This window comes from Lycorma delicatula, chromosome 12 (assembly GCF_047948215.1).
Source record: "Lycorma delicatula isolate Av1 chromosome 12, ASM4794821v1, whole genome shotgun sequence".
NCBI lineage: Eukaryota > Metazoa > Arthropoda > Insecta > Hemiptera > Fulgoridae > Lycorma > Lycorma delicatula.
In genome coordinates this window covers 54,581,002-54,599,173 of record NC_134466.1, presented here as the reverse complement: position 1 = coordinate 54,599,173, position 18,172 = coordinate 54,581,002, and the positions used below count along the sequence as shown (strand labels likewise).

Genomic DNA, 18,172 nt, shown 5'->3' with positions numbered 1-18,172 from the left:
TGTTTGTTCCACAATGTAAATATTTTTATAATAAATGTAATTTTAATCAGATATTTTGTAATAATAAAAAAGAGAAACATTACTTTAATTTACCCTGAAACTTTTTTTTTCTTTGAGAAAGAAATAGAATTGCTTATATTGATATGAAAAAAATAATCATGCTTTAGATCTCATTAATGATCAACACTTTTCATCAGAAGGAAACAAGTTGATTATTATTTTACCAAAGAATATTTTTTAATGTTGATCATTTTTTACAAATGCTATTGAAATACCAAAGGAAAGATACAAATTTTATTTTTTTAAATAAAAAAAAAAATATTTTTTAGTCACAGTGGTTCAAAAAGTATTTGAAGAAATTCAGCTGCCAGCAGCAACTTAAAATCGCACATTATCGCCATTTTTTTCAATTCATCATCATCATCCTTGCATCACCTTTGTGATGCAAGCCACCATATAAGGTGAGTGAAGGAAAGGTTAGACAATGGTGTCAAGACTAAAAATGGCCACACAAATGTGCATTATGAAAAGCAGAGTCAGGCCCAGTATTCAGACCGATGAAATCGTTGAACAAGTGAACCGAAAACTGCTACGTGATCAGTAATTGATGATTAGTGCTCTGGCTGATGAATTTCCGCATGGTGGGTACCGACAATGCTCACCGACCAACACAAAGAACAAAGAATTTGCGTGGACGAGCGTTTAAGCAATCTCCATACTAGAGTCGAAAATTGTTGGCAAGAATTTTTTGGGACGAAAAGAGCATCATTTTGGTTTGATTTCATGGAACATTGATCATAAATTACTGCAAAATGTTCACCAAACTGTGATATGCGATCCAAACTCAATGAACCAGAAAACTGTCGTCCAGCATAAAACTACTTCACAACAACGCGCATCCTCATACCGCTACCTTAACCAAGAAGAAGATTCAAAATTTTTATTGGGAACTTTTTGACCACCCGCCATATAGTCCCAACCTTACACTTAGCGACTACTTCCTCTTCTTGCATTTGAAAAAGTGGCTTGGTGGTCAATGGTTTTAAAACGACAAGGAACTCAAGACTGCTGTTGTCAACTGGTTCACTTCCCCAGGCGAACTCCTATGCAAAGGGGTTAAAAAACTGGTGCAAAGTTATGAAAAGTGCTTAGAACTGAATGGCGATTATGTGGAAAACTGAAGTAGATATGTAAACTAAAATGTAAGTAAAAACCTTTTCTCACAAGTTCATTTTATTTTAATGACCAAATGGCCCTTACTTTATGAATATGCCTCGTAATTAATTTATCTAGTTGTAATGATATTTATTGACAAACAGAGAAAAGGTTATTACTTTTTTTGATTAGTATAAAATGCCTTTAATGGCAGTCTGATTTATGCATACATATAAACACATTTGGAATAGTGTTGTTCTTTATTAATTACACATATTACACATCATTTTATAACAAAAATTTAAAAAGATTAAAATATGTTTTACAAACTTTTAATTAAACAGTTTTATTAATATGGAAATTTTAGCTTATTTTTTAAAAATGAAATTTTTATTTAACACACTGTAACTGAATTATTTCTAAAAAAATATTTTAAAGAAATAATTATTTCTTATATACAAGTACATTAAAGTTCTGGGAAAAAATTGAGATTTTTTTTAAATCTATAGATACTAAGTTAACCACAAAATACCCTCTCATGGAAGCATGTCAGAATGCAAAAACTTAAAACATTTGACCTACTTTTACTCTATTCTCTTATGTCCATATGGTAGAACATACATTTGAATTTATTCACGAAATAATACTCAGTAAACTAATAAAAAAAGCCAGCAATGAATTGCATGACTTTCTGGTTATGCTAGAAAGTTTTTGATATTTAAGCAAAGATGCTCAAGAAAAGAAAACAATTATCACAATTTCAAAAAATATGTTTTTGATTTTTTGAAAATCTGGGGCTCATGCATCAGGTTTTTTTTATAATTAAAATATTCACTGAAATTGGTTTTAAATAAATTAAAATTTTTTATTTCATTTTTTTAATTTGGGAGCTTCATTAGGGAAGGGTATAAGTTATTTTAGTGACTATTGTTGTTTAATACATTTTTAAGATTAAAAATATGAATTAAAAAAAATGTTTTTTTTTCATTTTTGAGGCTCCCATACTTGGGGAGGGGAGCATTCAGGTAAAAGTAATTTTAAAGAAAATAATCCTTAAGCTGTGAGAATAAAATTTTAAAAACTCTAAAGATACATCCGTAATTCTAAGTAAACAAAGTTGTAACTTTCTAGAAAGGGGTGAACATTTTTGGCTAATTTTTTTTTCAATACTAAACAGTAAGGGCTGTAAAAAAACAGATTTTTTTTTTTTAAATCCATCACAGGTAACCTGTGAGATGGATTTAAATTCCAGAAATATTTTTCGTCACCACAGACCCCATTGAAGTGGGATGGGCAGAAACTTTTTATGATGGTTTAGAGGCCTATTGATGTAGAAAATATAGATGCATAAAAAAGTCCTCTGAAATAAGATATGGCAAAAAAATATATATATAAACTCCCTTACTCCTTTTTCCAAAATTGTAATACATTCTTTCAACCTGCTCAAGGGATCCAGAATTATAAGACCAAATACAGGCTAACTTACATCCGTCTGACAAAAATAGATTTTTTGGACTTGGGAGCAATTTGTAAAATTGTTTTTGCAGATTATTTACAATTTACTTATATTTCTTTTATTGTCTTCTTAAAGCTTAAAACGTTTTAAAAATCTACAAAATATTTTTTACCAATCTTTATACTTTCCTATTGTTATTATTATAGCATCATTTATCACTGCAGCTAGATAAGTGAAAGTCCTGCAGAACCATATTCAATTCTAGGAGGAATGCAATGGAAAACTATTTTACTTTCTTTTCCTTAATAACCTGACATCAGATCTTGTTTTTCTTAATGATGCCATCTTAATCGGTGACTTGGATTTCATGTCAAGTTGCTATAAAAATTGTTGGCTACTGAAATACACTCAGAAACAGTTTTACTTATGAAAATTCAATGAAAACTATTACAGTGGCAAAACATGTTAATAGGTTACTTTACACATAAAGTGGAAATTCTAATAATAGTATATTACTAATTTTTAGTAATATATATAGTAATTAATTGCCAAGGAAACTATAATTATCTAGATAGCCAAATTAAATTATACTATTTGGATGGAACATAAATTATTTACTAGCGATTTAAAGAATGTCCACCCTCCATTTGTTACATCAATATTTGTCCAGACCAACATTTTTTTAAATCAACTTCTGTAACAAAGCTCACTCATTATGCTTATTTGACTCATACTGTTGTTTTACACATTTTTACTTTCCCATAGTAGTGCTGTATCTTTAGAAGGGAAAGTATTGTAATTGGTCCAATTTGGGTATATGTGGTTTTCAGCAGATCATGATCAGGAACCCAAAAACCAGATGGAAATTTACTGCATCTTGTAGCCCTCTAAATCACTTTATATCTCTACAACTACTAGACTTATTTTATCCAAACTTGGTCAGGTTACTTCTATTTATGGGGCATTGGTGCTATTAAATTTTCAACTTAAAAGGTCAAGGGGGTGAGGCTGTAGAGCAAGATCGATCACCCTTAGTTTCTCGAGATTTCGCCTAATTAAGGTCTTATTTTTCTTAGGCAGATTTGTTAATAATTAAAAAATATAAATTTCAATAAAAAAAGTTTTCCAAATTGCACCCTCACGCCAAAAATTGTTCTAAATAAATTAAGTTTTGTATGTAAGCCGTGCATCACAAAAAAACCACATGATGGGAAAGTCCTACAGCTGTGTTGTCAGCTTTTTTTTGAATAAATTTGTATTAAAAGAAAAGACAAGGTTAAGGCAGAATATTTTTAATTGTAAGTTCGACAATAATAAATAAGTATAAATTGTCTATACTCATACATTTCTTAAGTAAAAGATAAAAAGGATGGATGCTTTCTGATATAAATTTTAGAAAATAACTATCTATATATATATATATATATATATTAAAGACTAGAAGTAAAACTCAGCAATCCACCACACAGTACAGAATCTAATAATATTTCTTACCTTATTATTACTTCATTTGCATATCAAAAGCACTTTAGAGGATTTTCTCTCGGTGTCAGTTGATCAAAAATTAAAATTATCACATTTACAGTGTAAAATATACAGTAAAAAATTAAACATTCTTTATGACATCAATTTTTTTTTATTTTTAAATTTTCCTATATATGTATATGGTCAGCCACTACATACAGTTCTCATATTTTATATTTTACTCTACATATGCGATAATTTTAATTTTTGACCAACTGAATAAGAGAAAATCCTCAAAAGTGCTTTTGATTTACAAATGAAGAAGTAATAAGAAATATTATTAGATTCTGTACTGTGGTGGATTGCTGAGTTTTACATTTAGTCATTAATATAATTGGTACAGAAGAAGATATGGACAACAACAAAGGAAGAATTGATTTTATTAAATTAATATATATATACTGTAGAATGATTGATTGCAGAAATTTGATTAGTACCAAAAATAATTTTGTTATTAGTAAAATTATTCCAAGTGTTTATAAAGATGCTGGAAATCATTGGCTGATGACTGCTGAGAAGTTACTTCTGTGATAGCCCTGTACTTTTTTATATATTTTTTTTAAATTATATAAAATAAATCAACAAGAACAAATATTTCAAAACATTTATGTTCAAAGAGCACTTGCCTGGTGATGATTTGGAGAACAAAGTTACTAAGTCTGTGTTACAAACTATATAGTAATGGCTGTTATTTTGAAATTATAAATTTTTAGAAGTTGCTGCGCTTATGATATTCTGGCTAATAGTTCCTAACCACTGCAAAATTTCATTTCGAACACAAACTTATTGGAAAACATATTCGGTCATAACTATATCACTAATTAACAACAGTTGAGAAAAAAGAGATCTATCTAACTTTGCTAAACCACTATGACTTTTCTTGTTAATGATGTATTTTCATGGTTTTTTGAAACTAGTAAATATTGAGAGGGTAAGTGTTCTCAATCCCTTGTTACTTTTATTATTTATTAATGACCTGCCTTAAAATCTTGAGCAATTCATTGTAACCATTTTCACAATTGTATCTGTCTCAGAAGATAAATATTTAAAAAGAATTGAAAATTATAAAATAGCAGATCAAAAAATTACTGGATGGGTCGTAACCAATTAAGTTTGAATATGGATAAAACTGTTGCATTCTGCATCTTAAGTAGATGTAATATTACTGATTGTATGGAAGAATTACTGATAACGATAGAATTTACATTGCCGGCAAAGTGAAACGTGTCTAATAAACCACCTTGTGTTTTATTAGGATGATCAAATTTATTTCATTTGTAAAAAAATTAAAACTACTGTTATGCTTTGAAAATCCTTAATAAAATGCTAATATCATCATTATTAAATATTTATTGTGCTTTCATATATTATCATAAAATGTATTATGCCATTTCTTGGGCTCCCTCAAAAAGTAATGAGTTTTTAAGATACAAAGACTCTTGCACCTAAAGGCATGAATCGTGAAGAACAATATTTAAAAAATTAAATAAGTTAATACATGTATTTTAGTACTTATTCATGAGTGTCTATATTTATGACTGAAATCTTTGCTAGAAAGAATGAGCACTTACTTTTGAAAGAATGAATCATTTTGAAAGATCTCTCCCACCTGTTAATTTAAAGGATTTTCTTTTGAAAAAAACATTATTATTCTGTAGATCAATTTTTTAATAACACTAATTAAAACAGACAATTATTTGTATCCATTGTGTACATAAATATGTACTCAAAATAATTTTCAATACTTTCTGAATTGTCAATTATTTTGCACTAATTTTTGATATTTAATTCATTCCGCTTTAACATTACTTCATGTATTTGAATAATTAGTTTAGACTTCATTCACATCTATTTTTTTTTTTTACATTTATAATTTATCTTATAAAGACTTATAAAAGATGATATATTTTCATCTACTAATCATAATAAAGAATTATTTATTTATAGTAAAATGAAAATTCCCAGACTTTTTTTAAAGAGATAATACACTGTGTTCTGTTTAAGTAAAAAGCAGTTCTCTTCAATACTGTTTGTGTGTTCTGGCAGTCTCTTCTTAAACTGAATGATAACCTTTCCTTTCCTTTTTTGCTTGTGTTAAGAAGCAGGAAGTAAACAAATTATCTTCAAGAAGTCCTTTTTTTTAAGTAATACTATAGTGCTTCCTTCAGATTGAATAATGGCATAAAGTGTTGTAGCCACTATTTTGCAGATGTTCTTGACAAAATCTCTGATAAATAACTTTTAGAGCTAATTCTCCCTGTGTAGACTATACCATTGAATTTATCTGGTTTGATGCTTGTTAATAGATGTATTTTTGATAACACCATGGAAGACTATATTTGATGGTAGAAGAAAAACAATCATGATGTTGCTATAAATTAATTTCAGATCAATGTAGCTTTAATTTCTAATTAGGATTTTATAAATTTCAGTGGAATATTTACAACAGTAGGATCTTTTGTTATATATCCAATCTTATTGGAGTAAAAAAAAACAATGAAACAGAGATTGTATGATCTGAAATATTTCCAAGGTCTATTAAATGGTGTGTAATGGTATATTTATTGAAGACATGTATTGCAATGTGTGGGGCAATAGTTGTATTAAAATAATTTTAATGTTAGTGTTGAATTCTTTGTTGCAGGTTTATAATTTGCGCAGATTTAATTTTAAATCTTACCTTTAAAATATATATTTTTAAAATGTAAACTTCAGTTAGAAAATATGTATATTTGTCAAATAATTATTTAGAATAATTTTATTTTATGAATTACTTAAATGAAATTTAAATTTACCGGCATAGAAAGACGTCATACCACACCCATTGACTCTTCCATTTATTGAGTTCATTCCCCATAATGAATTTCACACTCCCTGTTCCGTTTAATAAAATTCTTATTTACAAATAAAAAACTCTACTTTTAGAAAAAATATCCCACATATGTAATTTATTTTCATTTTTAATCTTATTAGTGTTTTATACGCTCTTAACAACATTTTACTATAGTTATTGGTATGTTAATATCTGGGCAATGTATTGACCCCTCTAGGAAATATAACAATTTTGTCGCGTTCGCCTTCCTGCGCATGAGCATTCCTGCTGTCTTCCTCTTTCTACCGTGGCACTTGGAGGTGAGTGCAGCTCTGTGTTCGTTAGCTGTGAATTATCCTTTGATATCTTTTTTTGTGTTTGCCATCCACATTCAGGTAGATTTTTAATTTATTCAGTTAAATCCATTATTTATATTATTTACATGGTTTGTTGGTTTTATTTACTAAATAGTTACTTTTTAACTTAAAAATCTGTTTAACACGGTTGCTGGAGAAGCCGGTCCAGTGAGGCGTTAGTAAAATCATCGGTAACTAGTCATTATTTTCCGGAAATTGATTTCTTTTATTATAACAAAGCCTTATTTCTCGCGGAATTCCTAAGTTTTTTTTGTTATTTTGGTAAGTTTGTTAACTTTTGCAGAAATCTTATTTTAATGATCACCACGTTTTCGCAGTCGCCATGTTTAACATTCTACGAGGATTATTGATTTTTTAAAAATATTTCTGGTGAATTTTATTTATTATTATGTCGTCCGCCGGTATAATTTTGAGTTTGTAGAGATATTCATTTTTTCTACTTTGGTTTTTGTCTGCACTTAATGTGTAGAACTTTTAACGGTAATCGATACAGCACCTTGTGAATCAAGAATCTTGCACAATAGGCTAGGCGGACCCCACGTCATCTCCCCGTGGTTGCTTTTATTTAACAATAAAATTAAAAAGTTTAATTTATTTGGGTAAATTTGAATGAAAGTGCTGCAGTAGGAAATAACGTGGCCCGGTCTAGTCTCTGTGAGTGAGGGTTGTCTGGAACAGCCAAGGCCGTCTGACCTTTTTGTGAAACGTGGTCTGTTGGAAAATCGTTTACTAATTGTTGGATTTTTATTTTATTTAAATTGTGACTTCATAGCATATGGTCTCGGGATCGTTGACTTGCTGCATGCTGTAGATATTGCTAAATTAACATTGATTCTTAACTCTTGAAACTAGTTTCAGTAGTTGTAAATGATCCATTGTTTAAAGTGTCTGGATTTATATGGATTTTTTAAATATTTTTTAATGAATTCACATTTAGAATACTTCCCGCATTAAGCTTAAAAAGTGGTGATACAAGCTTTCATTATTAATTGTAGAATAAGGATCCCGTACATTTTAAAGTTAGAATTTAGGTTATAATTTTTTTCGAGGTACTTTTCTAAATATTCGGCAAGAGTGAATATAAGAAATAAAAAACTAAACTTAGGTGTGAAAAGCAAAATAATTTTCTAGAATGTGCTAGTTTGAGTATGATATACTAAGTCTGTTAGTTTTTTGTTTTCAACTCTTTTTTTTTTTTAAGATAAATCATGTTAATTTTAAATTATTATTATTATTTGGCATGTGGGTGGGAGCTGAATGGTAGTTTCAGGAATAATGTAATACTATAATATTCTCAAACTGAAGTTGAAAGAGATTAGTCATAATGGTCTAATCAAATAAAAAATTTCCGATTTTTTATCTATAATTTTGCCAATTAAACAAATTGTATATGTAAATTAGTGTTCCAATCTTAAAATTTTTGATTTGATTTATTCATTATGCATTTCAATTTTTGTAGGCCTGTAATCACATGTTTATTCTGGTGTTTTATACAATATGGTCAATTCAAATGTGGTCTTCAAAATACATGAATTACAAATTAGTTCCATTAAGTTATGATCCTTAATAGTATTTATCTTTTACAGCTAGATTTTTTGGCTAATTCAGTAGTAAATGTCTTTGTTAGAACTTAAAATTGTTTATCAGTTTTATCTGAAAAATTAAGTATTATTGCACAATGTATGACACTTAATGTAGATATAACTTGATCAATTGCATGACAGTGAAAAATTAGTAAAAAGATTAAAACTTAGCCAAATTAATTGTATATTAGTATTTACACTTTTGTCAGAAAAATATTAGCAAACATTTTATTTTTAACATTGAAAGTCATGGTGAAATTGCTGAGCAGTATTAAAATATTGTAGTCTTGATGGTGGTGTGAATAGATGAATTCAAATATTATGCACTTTCTTGAGGGAATTATTAAAAATTCCCTTGATGTATTGTCTAAAAAGTGTTTTTGTTCCTTCAAAATTTAGTTACTCAAATGATGAATGGGCAGTAAAATAAGTGAAATAAAAATTTAAATTGTTCATTTTGATAGAATCCTTTTTATTTATTGCCTTGTAGGCAAATAAAATTTTGCCACAAAGGCAACTTTGTACTAAAGTTCTACATTGAGCTTACACAAAGTTAGTGTCAGTTTCTTTTTTTAATGGTTTCTCTTATGTGGTTGTCTAGCTACTGTCACTACTACTGGTTTCAACTTACACACAAATTATATAATCGTGGGTGGTTAAAATTTTTTCAGTATGCAAAAAAATTTTGCAATGCGTGCAAAATTTTTTTGCATGCATTGCCCTGTTAAAAGAATCTAGACTTATTTTGTGTATTCTTGTTTTCATTTATCCTTTATAGTTTTTCTTTTAAATTTTGAAGCATTCTGATACTTAATTATTGTTGGGTTCATAAAGATTTTTCTTCGAAATGAAGTTCAAAATTATCGCAATTTACAGCTGAGATATAAAGACAATCTATTATTAGTTGTAAAGTTTGATTTGTGGTAAGCCTGAAAATTAATTTTGTACAAGCATAAAAATTTAATAAATCAACAGTTGAATATATAAGATTGTAAATAACAAAGAAAAGTATGTTATACTAGAGTAGATAAGTCTGTTTCAAAGTCTGTTGTATTATCAAAATATTAACTATTCTGTTTGATTTGATTTATTTATGCCCTTATATTCAAGTAAACGGTTGATTATACTTTTTAGTCTTAATATGTGGGTGGTATTGTAATCAATAAATTCAGTTCCTGCATCTTGAAGTTTAGAACTCATTCTTCACAGTTTAGGCATATATTTTTATTACAGTTTTGTAATGCAGTTAACTTTAATACATTTTGCAATGAAAATTATGAATTTATGATTCTACTTATATTTGAGCTTAGTAGTTTTCATTGATATTATCTCTTACTATCTGAAAAGATTGTGAGTGGTGTGCGTGCAAAATTGTTAGTGTGTATTTAATGTTTAGGATAAATAGCTGTCTTTAAAAATTAGGTTTTATGTTTTTTTTTGTTTTTTTTTAACAGGTCTTTATTTTTGTTAAGCAACCTAACACCTAACAAAAATGGGAAAGGAAAAGATTCATATTAACATTGTGGTCATAGGTCACGTAGATTCTGGTAAATCTACTACAACTGGTCATCTTATTTACAAATGTGGTGGTATTGACAAGAGAACAATTGAAAAGTTTGAAAAGGAAGCCCAGGAAGTAAGTAATTTCTTTTTAAACAAGTTATAGGAATGACAGGATGAACATTTTCCCACTATAGTAGAGAAACTTGTCCATCTTGTGTAGAAAGAATTTTCAAATTAAGTGAAAGTTCTTTTATATAGATATTATTCTCATTTAGTTCAACTAAATTGAGTTATTTCTATTCTTTTACAAATACATAATTTTATGTTAAAATAAAAATGCTGAATATGTAAAGAATGCATTTATTTTATGTGCCTTATTGTAATTAATTTTGTAGAATGATTTCACCAATGGAATGGTGAAAGCTACTGTTGTGGCATAGTTTTCACAACTTAATGTTTACATATTGAAAACTACAAACTTGTTCTTGTGTATGTATGGATTGCTTTTGTTTGCATAAACTAATTAAGGTTGGTGAATTAGGATAGAAAACGTTTTTCTAACTTTTTCTAATTTTCTTTAGATGGGTAAAGGTTCCTTCAAGTATGCGTGGGTATTGGACAAGCTGAAGGCCGAACGTGAACGTGGTATTACAATTGATATTGCATTGTGGAAGTTTGAAACCGCAAAGTACTATGTAACTATTATTGACGCACCTGGACACAGAGATTTCATCAAGAACATGATTACTGGAACATCTCAGGTAACAATAAAAGTTTTGAAAATAACTTTCAAAAGTTAGTTTTATCAAAGAAATAGGGTGATGTATGTTTTTAGCCTTTCTTATTGATCTATCTGACCAGAACTGAACATGGATATGCTAATTTTTTGTTTTTGCATTGTTTAAATGCAGTCATTTGTATAATGCTAGGTATGTTCATGTTTATAAACTTAAGTTCCTTAAGATAGCTGGAAAACACTTTTAATTCATTCAAGGTATCTTTGTTTTCAGAGTACTGGAGTTTTAATTATGTAATTAATGTTAATCAAGGATTCATATCTTGATTGACCATTTTTTAGTATCTTTTGATGATTTTATATAATTACCATGAAAATTACATATGCGGGGTCCTAGTTTACAAATTATTTCAAATTGAAATCACGTTAAGTAACTTCATGGCTATTCATTAAAAAAAATTTTTGCAGGCTGATTGTGCTGTGCTTATTGTTGCTGCTGGTACTGGTGAATTTGAAGCTGGTATCTCAAAGAATGGTCAAACCCGTGAACACGCTTTACTTGCTTTCACACTTGGTGTAAAACAGTTGATTGTAGGTGTAAACAAAATGGATTCTACTGAACCACCCTACAGTGAGGTAAGTATGTTTATATTATCATTAAAAATTAATGGTGCTTACTGAGATTGTTAACTTCATGTATAGTGATAATAGATTTTGAAATTTTAAAGTACTGTCGCTCTGTTGTAGGATGTTGATGCTGCTTGTACTACATTACAACTAGCTACATCCACCATTAAAACTGTCGCCACAATTAATGCAATTTTGTTTTTAACTTTTTTAGTTGTTACTTTTTTATCTGGACAGTTAATACGTGCCTAAAGTAAAGGGTTTTGTGCACCAGTTTATTACTTTTTTGTTTGGAAAAGGATAATAACTGCATATTTGCATTTTTATAATAATGACAAGCATTAGTATAATAATTTACAAAAATTATTACTGTTAAGACAAAAAAAAAATGGGGAAATGCGCCTCTCTGAAGATTGACTTTGATATATGGATTTTGTTATATTTTGGTATTTATTGAATAGTCATTTTACTATGGAACCAGGTTATGTGAAGATATTTAGTTGCAAAGCAGGGTTATTCAGTTAAAAAGCATAAATTTTGAGATGTAAGCAGTGTTACTGATTGTTAAAAATGATATATCTGCATATAGGTAGTTTTCTAATTTAAGTTTTTCTGTTTTTAGAATCGTTTTGAAGAAATCAAAAAAGAAGTAAGCAATTACATCAAGAAGATAGGTTACAATGCAGCTGCGGTAGCGTTCGTTCCAATTTCTGGATGGCATGGAGACAACATGTTAGAACCATCAGACAAGATGCCCTGGTTTAAGGGGTGGGCTATTGAAAGGAAGGAAGGAAAAGCTGATGGAAAGACTTTAATTGAAGCTCTTGATGCTATTCTTCCACCTAGCAGACCGACTGAAAAGCCACTTCGTCTCCCTCTACAGGTAGAAAATACTTAATTTCTTAAACATTTTTTAATTGATCCTTAATAATTTATATTAGTTGCAATAATTTTGATGCAGAGTTTGAGTTGATTGTAGAGGTAATTTTTTGTTGCATGATAAATTAAAAACAAATTAATTTGTAAACTTAAATTAAAAATTATCAAACTGTAAACTGGGCAAATTCCTATGATGTAAATTCCAACTTCTGAGAGAGTTGCAGGAGTGTGTATATGTGGGGTAAGTGTGTATAAAAAGGCTAATTGGTCTGGTTTGGAAGTGAAAGAAAACTTTGATGTGTTCTTAACCAGTTTAATCTGAAGTAACCATTCAGAATAAAAGGTTTTGACTGGCATTGTGCATAGTCAACACTATAAAACCAGCAGCCATTTTAATTGTACACATTCTGAGTAATTAGTCAATGTACATGTTGTGTATAATTAAAATTTGCTGGAATATCCTTTCTCTAAACCTATCCTGTAAAGGCAAATTAATTGAATTGCGGCTAAAATTGTCCAAATATTTTAGTATTCCAACTAATGGAAATTAAATTTGCTTATGCTGTGTACTTAGATAAAATGGCTTACGTTAAAGTAACGTTAAATGTACAGATTATTTTTATTTATTATATTGGACAGCAATTAGATGAGATGACATTTTTTACATAGAAAACAAATCTGTCATGAAGGTGCAAGATTCATGGTCTTGAAACTCTTATTTGATCAGTTTTGAATTCTTTTGATGGGCTATTGTGTACACTTGACTGGCCAATCCTTGTATTCATACACATTCAATTTTAATTTTATTTGTTCTGACAACCAAATATGTATCCCATGTTAGGCGGTTGCAAGTTTCACAACTGCTTAACTTAAATGATTGTCATGTGAGTTCTGATTATGATTTCAATTTAATCAGAACCTAGTGATTATGATATACTTGCTGAATTAGAAAATGACAACTCGCTTGCCAAATTGAAATAAAATGGGAAACTTTTAATAAATTTATACTGGAGGCTTACTGTTAATCAGACATCAATTTCCTTTTGATGTCTTTTATGACGTCTCAATGGGGCATTCATCTGAAAAACTAGTCTGTCCAAAGTAGAAAATTCTCTGAGGCTTGCCAAATCTCAGTGCTAGAAAATGTGGGTTAAGATGTATAGTGTTCAGCCCATAAAATAAGAATCTACTTTCCACTTTACTAAATGTGAAGTTAAGGTTGTATGTAATGTACCATGTTAGAATTACACTTTCACAACAGTGAAATTTAATAATTCAGCAATGAGCGATATCAGTGGTGAGAATTGGCAGCAGATAATTCACTACTATTTTATCTCTTGATATTTGTGCAAATGTTGATGTTCTGATACCTTTTGATCAAAAGGGTAAACATTTCCTTTTTTATATAACAGTAAGCCTTGCGTATAAATTAAGCAGTTTCTTGGTGCAGAATAAAATTCCATTCTATTACCAAAAGGTAAGCAATTTTCAGGGGGTTTCTGTTAATGAAATATATAACTTTTAGAATTTTTTTTTCATGCAGTCTTAGTTAATAACATAATGGCAGATAAAATTTTACTTATGGAAAGATATTGATACTTTTTCTTGGACTAAGTACAAGTTTCATGTACTAAATGCAAATCAGAAATGTGCACAACAGGATAGAATGCTGAAAAAACTTCCCTTAAACTATTGGATCTAACACCATTTTGCATAGTAAAATGTAGTTCTAATAGTTTTTACTTCACTAGAAGTAAATCTTGAGGTTTTTAGCTTAACAAGAAAAAATTTTTTCCTTGCTTATGTAAATGTGTTCGGATTTGTTTTTTCTTTCTAATTATTAGAAAGAAAATTCTCAATGATGATATTCTTTTCCTCCGTCATGATGTACCTGACTGATGAATGATTTCTGATAAGTTCTTCAAAATGTAGAGTTTATTAGGCTATTAAAAAAATACATATACAATCTTTGTTTAATGTTACAGGATGTGTATAAAATTGGTGGTATTGGTACAGTGCCCGTCGGTCGTGTTGAAACTGGTGTCTTGAAGCCAGGTATGGTTGTTACATTCGCTCCTGCTAACTTGACTACTGAAGTAAAGTCTGTTGAAATGCATCACGAAGCCCTCCAGGAGGCTGTACCTGGTGATAATGTCGGCTTCAATGTTAAGAACGTATCCGTTAAGGAATTGAGACGTGGCTATGTTGCTGGTGACTCAAAGGCCAATCCACCCAAAGCTGCTGCTGATTTCACTGCTCAGGTTTGTTTAGAATTGTCACAAGTAAAAGTTACTCTTAAATGTTTATCAATATTATCTGCATTCATAGTATTAATATTTTAATATTGTATATTTATTTAATATATACTTTAAGTGAGCATATTAATACTTTAGTTTCAATGTAACTAATTTTTAGTAGGCAATTTCAGAGTTTATATTGAATATGCAAATTCTGCTGTGTGGTACTGGAATCTGGATGGTTTTATTTTCATTAGCACAGAGGTCAATGTTATTTCTGCCAATCCAATTTGATTGGCAGGATCACACCTGGTGGTTGTGTATTAGTCATTGTACTTTTAAACATAGAAAAAAAGTTAAAACATTGAAAGGATAAGATTTCAAAAGAGGCTTAGCTAAAGCGGCCTTCTTGGGTCAGTGAAAGAAGGCTTATTAGAAAGAAGAAATTAGTATAGTAAAATTGTAGTGCCGTTGCAGCCCTACTGCGTGAACTTTCCTAAATGTGTAATGCATTTAAAACTAGTTCTCCCAATATTATTGATAAAATGTATAATTTACATTTGGATCAGTGCATCAAGTAGGTTGCAACTTGATGCACTCCAATTTAATATGAAACTTGTTACAAGTATTTAATATGGAATCGCATGTTACAGCTGAAAGGTGTTGTCCCCTTGTATGCTCATAGAACCTTTTTAAGTGGTTTGAAAAACTTTATGCACATAGGGATCCTTTAAGTTGTTTTATAAAGCCTTTTATAGTAATGTATTTAATATGTTCTTGATTATCTACGAATGTAAACTATTTACTAATAACTTGTTTTAATGCTAGGTAATCGTCCTGAACCATCCTGGTCAAATTTCTGCTGGTTACACTCCCGTATTGGATTGTCACACAGCACACATTGCTTGCAAATTTGCTGAAATCAAGGAAAAGTGTGACCGTCGTACTGGTAAGAGACTGTTTTATTGATGAAATAGTTATTAGTAGCCATGCTAACTGGTTAAATTGCATGATAATATGTGTGAATCCAAAAAAATAAACGATTTATTAAAGGTTATTGCTTAGTAAGTAAAAAGTTACTTAAGATAGGTTTCCCTAGTTAGTATCTATATTTGATGTATCTATATTTACAGGTAAAACTACTGAGGAAAATCCAAAGTCAATTAAGTCTGGTGATGCTGCTATCATAACATTGGTTCCTAGCAAGCCGATGTGCGTTGAATCTTTCCAGGAGTTCCCTCCTCTTGGTCGTTTTGCTGTTCGTGATATGAGACAAACTGTGGCTGTTGGTGTCATTAAAGTATGTATTTAAATATTTTATATTTTGCAATTATTGTTGTTGCTGGTTGATAATTTATCACTGTGTTAAGCGCTGTGATCCCATATGATGACTAATTTATTCATGAACACTGTGAGTGTAAGTTTGATTTAATGAGCCTGATTGGGAATTAACTGTTTGATGTTTGCTTAATTAATTTTGAAAAATCCGTTGAATTATACATGATGATGCTACATTTGCTTACATCAGTTTCTGTTTTTCATTCGTTAAAAGTGGCGTATTTTAGTGTCATTTGCATTAAGCTGTTGAATTTATGAATGGGCAAAATCTCAGCTCTAAATTTAAAACAGAAGCTAACCTTTTATATTACACCATGGTGCTATTGTCATTTTAAGGACTGTTTTACTTGGCTCTTAATATAAACATTTTTATCTGACCTTTTATATTACACCATGGTGCTATAATCGTCATTTTAAGGTAACTGTCCTGTTTTATCTTAATTTTAAGCATAGATGTTACTGAAATGTTTCTTTCCGCTGAAAGAGGTGTTACAATGTACTTTTTTATATAAAAAAAATTTTAATATCTATATCAAATTTAATTTCTAATATCAATTTAGAAGACTATGCTGGTTTTGCCACTTTGTTTATGCTAAAATATTGTGGTTTGGGAAAGATAAAAATAATTCAAGGGAAATTGGGTTTAGTTCAGGAGTGGGGACTTGCCAGGTAAATTCCAGGTAAGAGAGTGTCACACCTTCAGAATCACATTTAACCCTTTAAAATGTTTGTTCCCCTGCATCTATATTAAGTGAATTTGTTCTGCACTTAATCACAAGAATCTCCCATCTGCAGAGCATAGGAAACTAATGATGTTCTTCTGAACAGCTCGCATAATTAAGATTGTCCATTACTGTAAGCTATATTTTAAGCAGAATTTTGTTTTTACTCTTATGACAGTAAAATCCTTGTTGCAATAAATACATTTTATTTTACAGTCTGTGACGCAGAAGGACTTATCATCAGGTAAAGTAACGAAGGCTGCAGAAAAGGCACAAAAGAAGAAATAACTAGGTGTGACAGGCCCACAATGCTTCCCTGCACGCTGCCTTCTGTTCGTACCCAAGCAACCCTCTTTCCATCGCAAAGAGTTCCGGAGGAAAGGCTAACATGGCCTTCTAAATAATTAAACCTCTTCTTATATAATTACTATTATATGTTTAACTATTTAAAACTACTATTATATAAATATTAACAAATTCAATGATAAAAAAACTACGCCAATGCAAGTGTTGTATTTATATTAAGTTAACTGTTTATTCTTAAATATTTATGTTACAATTGTCGGGGAGACTGAGAATTACTTTTTTGTTTTAACTGTAATATGATGTAATTAATTTTTTTAAGATTTTATTTTACTATTATTTATAGTTCGTTATATTGTAAGAGTGGGAGGCAGTTTTGTAGGTTGCGTTTCATGATTTTTTTTATGTTGTTATATAATGTGATGAGGAGAATGCTTTATTTTGTTGTTTTTATTTTTTAATCAAATAACCTATTTCTCTTTGAAGCGTGAGAGTAAGTGTTGCACAACATTGTACATAACTTACGGTGACGATTCAAAGCCGATTACAAAATAATAAAGAAGCTTCATGACATGGAGAAAGCAGGGTGTTAATTTGTCTTATTTATTTTTTTCACTGAACCCTTTTCTCATGAAAAAGTACACAAATAAGATGTACCATAGTGTGCAATCTTATTTCTCATTCTTCTTTAACAATTCAAGCATGTGTTGAAAATATTCTATTTAGGTAAACAAAGTATAAATAAATGCTGTTATTCTCTGTTTGCCTCTTTTCTCTTAAGATAAAAAAATATAGTAGTAGTTTGGATGTATCTTAACATTTACACTGACGTCAGATTAATCAATGTAATCGATTAGTTATGCGTATTATGTGATCAGTAACACAATGTTGCTGCTGCTGCTAATAGTTGGGGCATAAGT

General features: G+C 29.7%; 1 protein-coding gene across 2 annotated transcripts; it reads left to right on the top strand.

The window, feature by feature from the left end:
* The first annotated feature begins 7,175 nt into the window (after positions 1-7,175).
* LOC142333344 (elongation factor 1-alpha 2) lies at positions 7,176-17,845 on the top strand. Of its 2 annotated transcripts, none has more exons than XM_075380365.1 (9): positions 7,176-7,267; positions 10,362-10,543; positions 10,992-11,171; positions 11,615-11,782; positions 12,396-12,656; positions 14,638-14,913; positions 15,718-15,838; positions 16,023-16,189; positions 17,166-17,845. In XM_075380365.1, exons 2-9 carry the CDS (start codon positions 10,400-10,402, stop codon positions 17,235-17,237), a joined length of 1,389 nt encoding a protein of 462 aa, XP_075236480.1. In that variant the 5' UTR covers positions 7,176-7,267; positions 10,362-10,399; the 3' UTR covers positions 17,238-17,845. The 2 variants fall into 2 exon arrangements, with proteins under 2 accessions (XP_075236480.1, XP_075236479.1); XM_075380364.1 differs by having other exon boundaries at positions 7,193-7,342.
* Positions 17,846-18,172: the final 327 nt, after the last annotated feature.